The sequence below is a fragment of the Magnolia sinica genome, chromosome 13 (genome assembly GCF_029962835.1).
Source record: "Magnolia sinica isolate HGM2019 chromosome 13, MsV1, whole genome shotgun sequence".
In the NCBI taxonomy this organism is placed as follows: Eukaryota; Viridiplantae; Streptophyta; class Magnoliopsida; order Magnoliales; family Magnoliaceae; genus Magnolia; species Magnolia sinica.
This window is the reverse complement of record NC_080585.1, coordinates 21,322,009-21,330,418: the sequence shown is the minus strand read 5'-3', so window position 1 is coordinate 21,330,418 and position 8,410 is coordinate 21,322,009. Positions and strand designations below refer to the sequence as shown.

Below are 8,410 nucleotides of genomic sequence, written 5' to 3'. Positions count from 1 at the left end.
TGTTCCCTGGGCTTGACAATAAGCTCTGATGCATGGCTGACAGCTACCTAAGTGGCATGAGTCAAATGAGATGTAGCAAAGTCACAATAGCCCACAATGCAATGGGCTTTCCCTTTTCCTATAGATGATAGAAAAACAAAACAAAACAAAACAAAATTGTAGAAGAAGAAGAATAAGAGGATAATAAAGAAACAGAGCTTTGCCCAAACAAACATCTTATCAACAGAATCTGCTATATTATAACCCTGACATAAGATCCAGGTAAAGGAACTATTATCCTACCGGACAACATAAGATCTCCCAGATGCATATACAAATCTCCTCGAATTGCCTTCTTCAAAACACAAGATCATAGAACATCCATAATATTTCCCACAGCACTCAGTGCTACCTCTAGATTACTAAAAGTCTATTTCACTCAGAAACAAAAAACAAACCTTTGGATTCTGTGGGGCATTTCCTTTTTTCATTTCTAATTGTCCCCCAATATCAGGGAACCCTAAATTGCCACTTGCGCTCCCAGAAATTTGGGTTTCAGAGAGAGATCCGTTCCCACAATGATCCAGAGGCTCTCCCTTCCTCCCTCCCTTTCCCACAGTGATCCGGAGGTTCTCTCTCTCTCTCATTTCAAAAAGGTATATACAATATTCCCCAAGAAACTCATCTTCTTTGAAAGAAGTGGTGATCACTAAATTAGATTCATAACAAAACGGTTCCATCAAGAGGCTAGCAAGGTCCAATATTCATAAAGGAATAAAATTCTTAAATGAGACATGCAAGTGAAACATAGTGGAGCTTTTAACAGTCAATCAGAAGCTTTTAGTTCCTAAACCTCGACGTAAGATTCAAGCACCGACAAAGTCAATGGTCTAGCAACAGCTTGATCGAGCACTGACCAAGCACTAAAGCTATTCTTCTGTTATGGGTAGGAAAATAACGGGACATGATTGATCCTGTGTCCTCAATAAGGAGGAACAAATTTTCCATGGAACAACTTGGTTTTTTTTTTTTTTTTTTTTGAAAGATAATGGAACAACTTGTTTTGAATCGATTCAATACAATACAAAACAAATTAGAAAACAACAAAGGCAAAAAAGGGCACCTAATAATCATAGGCGCCATGCAATGTTATTACATTATCCAAAACACAGCCAATGTTTTAGGGAATGAGAGAGCTTTGCATTGTCTTACACAAGTCGATCCCAACTAATGTGAGGTTTTCTTAGTGAAGTTGAGTTTCTGAACATTAGTATTTAGTAGAACTATCTATGAGCTTGATCAAAATGGCAGGCATGGTGCATAACAATGAGAATCTTACGGCAAATTTGGAAGCCTTAAAAGTGTGTGTGTACACACACACACACACACACACACACATAAAGGACAAAAATAAAGAGGCAGACACTTTGTCAATTTTTAGTGTTGAAGAGCAGACCCATGGCATTGCTTTTCCCATCAGGAAAAATACGATCTTTTATGGTATAATAAAATAGTAAACATACCCAACACGATACATAGAGATAAATAGAAGCCACATCCAAGAAAATTACATAAAAAGGGAATCCAATTCAAAGTAGTAAAGCATTATAACAGATAAATAAATAGCCATTTAAATTTCCTCAAAGGAAGACTTACTACACAGATCAGTCTCTGAATTCACTAACATGAACAATAGCAAACAAAAAGAAAAACATATAACTTAAAACGTGCCCACCTCCACAATCCACCATTGAAACGCATCGAATTTGAAAATGCACCACCAAATCCATTCAAAGGAGCAAAACCCATTTCCCTCCACCCAAAAAACCCAACTCCAGAATCTCAATTTTCCTCCACAAAAACCCATTTCCAGAATCTCAATTTTCCTCCACAATAAACCAACAAAGAACTATTTTTTTCCCTCAAGTGCGGCCATCTTTCAAGCCTGTGAATCGCTCTTCCTCCCAATCCCCTCCCCTTCCCTCTCCTCCGACAACAACCTGCCCTCCTCCTCATCTGCCTGCGCGCTCTTCTTCTGAGCCTCCTTCGCCTTCATTGTCTGAAGCTTCGAGTGATTGTAATACGCAACCCCCAAGAATGCAAGCCCATACCCGACCAAATTCACTGTCGTGACCATATCCCTGATCACCGACCACGAGAATGCAATCAACAGCCAATCCTTCACAACCCCAGCCACATTCATTGTGAGCGCCGAGGTCTTCCCGATCAACAGAAAAACTGCCAAATTCAGCGCAAACGCACACAACGAGTTTGTCCCAAAGACGACAAAATCAAACCTGAAACTCGATGTCTCCCTGAGAACAGGAAATTCGACGAGCACCCACGGCACGAAGAGGAACACCAAACAGCACGGTGCAACATAGTACAGCGATGTGATCGGGTTGAGGCTAATGCCCTTGGAGGTGAGCAGGATCTGAATGAGCACCAGCCGGGTGGCCTCAAAAGCCACAGCGCCAAGTTGGAGGGCGACGCCCCAAGAATCGAAGCGGGCCTCGCCGTAGGCAGCGATTGCAACGCCGAAGGAGATGGAGAGCATGTTGGCCATGGTGTCGGATCTGAAGGACTCCTTCCTGAAGAGAACGGAGATGGAATAGACGGCGACGGGCATTAGGGCTTTCAGCATCTGGATGAAGGAGACGGAGAGGTAAATGTAGGCGGAGTTTGAAAGCCAGAGAGAGAGGGAGTAGAGAGCTCCGATGGGGACCACCGAATTAAGGTAGACCTCGCGGGTCATGGAAGAAGGGAGGTCGACGAAGCGGAAGACATGGACGAGTAGGAAGGCAAGGGACGAGCAGAAAAGCATGTGGATCATGGTGAGGGAGATGGGAAAGGGCCAGTTGTACATTTTACGGTCGAGGATGTACTTGTTGTACACGATCACGGAGAAGGAGAGGAAGATCCAGATGGCCACGTAGGCGTACGATAGCAGGATGTTCTTCAGGATGGTGGGGTTGATGGAGGAGGAGGAGGAGGCGCCTTTTCCCATTGTGCGGGTGTAGGATAAGCGGGAGAGCTGGTGTAGGATAAGGATGAGAGGTTTTCTTCCTCGTTTGGATTTTGGAGGGGGGGGGGGGGTGGGGCGGTGGGGGATTTTGACAGTGTCTTTGTTGAGGTTTTGTTGTGAGAGGGAGGTAGGAGGAGGGTGGTGTATTGGTACATGCGGGAGTAGGTGTAGGGATGCTGCTCCTCCCTACGCACATGCTGTTTTGGAGATTGTATGGGAGATCCGGACAGTTCATCATTTGGTTCTCTTTGAATTGATATAAAGGTGGGCCATTTGGATTATGGGGTGGAATTTTTTTGTTTTTGATCTAGACCGTTGGTTGGCTTATTATTTGCCGGTGGATTGATGATAACCAAAAACATCTTCTAGTTTTGCCACAAATCCGTGATTAAAGGAGACGGAACATGTTCAAAATAAAAGGGTGTGATTTTTTCGATCCGAGAATTTTTCTTTCTTTTTTTTTTAACTCACATCCATCCATAATGGTACATGATATAAAAGGTGTCACACGTGCGGCTACAGTACCAACTTTTAAAAGCAACGCGTGTGAATGGAGTATACCAAACGGCTCGGATTGCGCCGCGAGGAACGCAGCACCGACGTTGGTGATTTGTCCACCTGGCAAAAATATGTGGGGCCCATTATTTATGTACACCATTCACAGAGTTTCGCCACGTATACATAGAACCCTGTATTCTACACCACGCAGTCCGAAATCTCAACGTAAAATAAAAGACAGGGAAAACTGAAAGAAATGTAATTAAGCCGAGAGTGTTAATGAACTTAAATAGCCCATAATCAATCTTCCTATTATTATGACAGGATTATATGATTCTCGTGGTGTTCATCTATGTGGGGCCCGGTGTTTGGTGATCCACACCGTTGATCTGATGAGAATCTCTGGGAATGGAATATGTCCACACAAAAAAATTCACAGATAAGGTCATACCGTCCTAGCCGACGCAATGTTTGGCCTCATTTGTCATCATGTGTCAGTCGTGGCTGTATTTTATTTTTCACCAAACGTTTGCATGAGAGTGATTGAAGGGTCAGAATTGTTCCATCGAGAAGATTTTTATGGCAACCCCCATCGATGGTGGGCCTCACCTACATCAAGGGCCTCAATCACCACAAACTCAAAGCCATAGTAGACTGTGCTTTGGATCCTACTCTTGCTCCAGTGGTAGACTCTCAAGAGTTTCAACACCGGGTGGGTTCGTATTCACAGGTGGTGAAATCCCACAGTGGCGTGAGTGAGGTGGGTGGATCCGTGACTATGGGTGCCTTAAATCCACTCCGTCCATCTTTTTTTACAGATAATTTTAAATCATATTATTAAAAATGAAACAGATCCACATCTCAGGATGACCACATCATAGGATACAGTGGTATCGGCCATTAAAAACTTATTGTGGGCTACAAAAGTTTTGGATCAAGCAGATATTTATTTGTTTCCTTCATCCAGACCTTTGCGACCTTATCAACAGGTTGGATGGCAAATAAACATTCTGATGGCCCCAAGAAGCTTTTAATCATATGTAGTCTATCACCTCTAGTTCCTGCGGTGTGATCAGCCTAATATTTGGATCTGTTTCATTTGTTGGCACCATGCCATAAAATGAGTTGCCAAAACGGTTGGACAGCAGGGATGTAAGGAACATATAACACGGTGGGCTCCATAGTAGGGATCCACCCACCCCCTAACCATTAATCAGCGGCCCAGTGAAGGATGGCCCATTACTCTCTCATCAGGCCATGACACAAAATGTAGATTCAACACGATGGATAGACGGTTCGTATAAATAAGCATGATTTTTCTTAATATAATTGATGTCGACCTTACATTTTCTAAACTAGTGATAAAATGTTAACGGTCATCTATCCAAGTGATTTTTGAGAGGAATTCACAGCCATGTTAGGTGCAACACGATTCATATTCTCACCTTTTCTAATATAATTAATGGAGGGTACCGATTTTCCTAGCCACCGATAGGATGTTTAGATCATCCACAATCGGTGTGATTTTTAAGAGTGATGGGCATTTGAAGGTAGGCCCCACATCGTAGACAGTCGGTAGCGATATTTGGGAGGTTCTCCTGTCTAATAATTGAGAATACCTATTTTCCCAACCATTGATTGAATGACAGGGATCAATCACTGAGTGATTTTTTGGGTGGATGGTCAATAAATAAAAGGTAGTCCTTACATGTTAGAAATCCTTATCAATGAACAGACCCTTTCTTCCAGTACAAACAATAGATCATCTATTTGCTTGGCCAATCCAAGTGATTTTGAGGGATGGAGTTCAAAGATAAGCCATACATGATGGACAGTTCATATTGGATGAATATGATCAAAGTGATTTCTTAGAGAGATGGACAATTGAAGGCATGACTAATCAATGATCCAATCTTTTATACTGTAATTAATATGGATCATTCATTTTTTAGTCATTGATGAGATGATAAGAATCATCTAATGGAATTGATTTTTGAAAGGACCAACAATCAAAGGTATGCCATCCACAATGGATGATCTAAATCAATGATCGAATTATTAGGATCATCACATTGAAGTGATTTTTGAAGTGAAAGGGTAATCCAAGGGGGGCCCACATGATGGACCCTCCATATCATTGATCAAGCCTTTTTTCTAATAATAATCAACATGGGTCGTTCATTTCCTTAACCATTGATCATATGAATAGGATGGAAGTAATTTTTTTTTGTAGGGATTGACAAATAAAGATAAGCTTACATAATTGATGGTCCAGCTTGATGATATATCTTTTCTAAGATAGTTAATCTAGACCATCCTCTCAAGTCATTAATAGAAGGGCTAAGATTGCTCGATTAATGAAATTTTTAAAGGGACAAGTAATCAACGATGGATCGGACATCCATATCAATCATCAGACCTTTTTCTAGCATGATAGATAAGGATTGGCTAGTGTTATAGGTGTACACGAACCGAGCTAGCTCAGTTAGCTTGCTAGACTCGAGTCGAAAAAGCCCGATTCAACTAAGTTCAAAGTTGAGTTCGAGATGAGTCGAGTCGATTTTTTGAGCTTGAAAATGAGTTTGAGCCAAGTTCGAGTTAGCCCCAGCTTGACTCGAATCAAACCCAGCTCGAATTGAACTTAGATCAAACCACTTCGATGATTCGTTTACTTTGATATTGATGTTACTCACCAAGTGTTTGATGAAATGACTCAACGAAGTGTGGCTGGTGGCAAGGAAGGTATGTATATGAAACAAATATTCTTTTTTTTCTTGATTTTTATGTTGCTTAGAAGGTGTTTGATAAAATACCTGAAAAACCTTTGCTATTGTTTTACATACAATGAGTTTTTGAAGGTGCAGTTCGGGTGTTTATGGAAATGTTGCACAGACGAACTCGGCTTGATCTTGGCTCGAACTCAGCTCGAACTGGTCCGAGCTGCTGATCGAATCGAGCCGAGCCAAGTTCGAGCTGAGGTCAGCTAGTGGCCGAGCCGATTCGAGCTGAGGCCAGCTCGACTCGGTTCAACTCGATGTACACCCCTAGCTAGTGTACCACACACTGGCTATGTAGCTGGTTATTAACGCCAGCAAGTTATGTGGGTCCCATCATGAGGTATTTGTTATATTGAAACTGTCCATCCATTTCACAAGCTTGTCGTAAGGCATGAGACAAAAACTAACACAAATATAACGATCAAGTGGGCCACACTGAAAAAAGCAGTGGGGGGATTGAACGTCTACCATTGAAACCCTTTTGTGGTTCACAGGAGTTTTGGATCAATATGAAATTTGTTTTTTCTCTTCATTCAAGTCTTTGCGACCTTATGAACATATTGAATGGAAAATAAACGTTATGGTGGGCCCTACAAATTGTTTAACGGTGAAAATCATTATCTCCGCTACTATTTATGGTGTGGGCCAGATGATCTTTATATATGATTCGTTTTTTGGATAATTGTCTAAAATGATCTCTAAAAATAGATGAACAGGGTAGATATAATAAATACATCATTGTGGGGCCCATGTAACTTTAATCTCCTTTGAACCATTCATACAACTCGGAGCTTGAGGAGTGTCGGTGCTCGTCTTTCACACGACACGTACCTACAACAGTTATATAGCTAGTGTGATGTACTCAACCAATCCTCTTCCCATAAATAAGGAAGCAGATTGGCTGGTGTAGCTCACAACATCTATATAGCTGCTGTATTGACGTTAGCAAGTTTTGTGGGTCTGATCATGAGGTATATGTTATATCCAAACCGTCCATCCATTTAGTGAGCTCGTCTTAAGGCTTGAGACAAAAAATAAAACAAATCTAACTATCAAGTGGACCACACTGTAAAAACCAGTGGGGGATTAAACGTCTACCATTAAAACCCTTTATGGGGTCGCAGAAGTTTTGGATCAATATGAAATTTGTTTTTGCTCTTCATTCAAGTAGTTGTAACCTTGCAAACAGATTAGATGTAAAATAAATGTTATGGTGAGCCCTACAAATTATTTAACAGTGAAAATCATTATCTCCACTACTAATTATAGTGTGGTCCACATGATCTTTGGATATGATTCATTTTTTGGATAATGCTCTAAAATGAACTCTAAAAATAGATGAACGGTGTAGATATAATAAATACATCACTGTGGAGCCATGTAACTTTGATCTCCTTTGAAACTTTCGTAAAACTTGGAGCTTGAGGAGCGTCAGTGCTCCGTCTTTGCTCGACACGAATCTACAGTAGCTATATAGCTGGTGTGAGGTACACCCGTCCGAAGCGGATTGGCTAGTGTACCTCACACCAACTATATATCTGCTGTATTTATGTCAGTAAGTTCTGTGCGTCTAATCATGAGGTATGTGTTATATCCAAACTGTCCATCCATTTTGCGAGCTCGTCATGAAAAATAAAACAGATCTAACTATCAAGTGGGCCACACTGCAAAAATCAGTGAGATATTGAACATCTACCATTGAAATCCTTTTTGGGATTACAAAAGTTTTGAATTAATATGAATTTTTTTTTTCCCACTTCATTCAGGTAATTTTGACCTTACGAACAAATTGGATGTAAAATAAACTTTATGGTAGGCCCTAAAAATTGTTTAACAGTGAAAATTATTATCACCGCCGCTATTTATAGTGTGGCCAGATGATTTTTTTTGGAGAATGATCTAAAATGATCTTTGAAAATAGATAAATGATATAGGTATAATAAAAAAATCAATATTGAGCCCAATATAACTTTGATCTCCTTTGAACCGTTCGTATAATTCAGAGATCGAGGAGCGTCAGTGCTTATATTTGCACGACACGTACCTACACCATCAGTATTGCTGATGCGAGGTACACCTGCCCATCGGCTGCCCCAATCTGCTTCCCATAGATAAGGACCGTACGTTTTAT

The 8,410-nt window shown here is 41.0% G+C and overlaps 1 protein-coding gene across 1 annotated transcript; it reads right to left on the bottom strand.

Moving 5' to 3' along the window:
• Window positions 1-1,584: 1,584 nt before the first annotated feature.
• LOC131223179 (probable sugar phosphate/phosphate translocator At5g25400) lies at window positions 1,585-3,069 on the bottom strand. Its single transcript, XM_058218490.1, has one exon. The coding sequence runs from the start codon at window positions 2,984-2,986 to the stop codon at window positions 1,919-1,921; it is 1,068 nt and encodes a 355-aa protein (XP_058074473.1). The 5' UTR covers window positions 2,987-3,069; the 3' UTR covers window positions 1,585-1,918.
• Between the last annotated feature and the right edge of the window lie 5,341 nt (window positions 3,070-8,410).

What these genes read in the sequence shown, in the direction of transcription:
- LOC131223179 (XM_058218490.1), bottom strand. Translation starts at nt 2,986, where the DNA reads ATGGGAAAAGGCGCCTCCTCCTCCTCCTCCATCAACCCCACCATCCTG.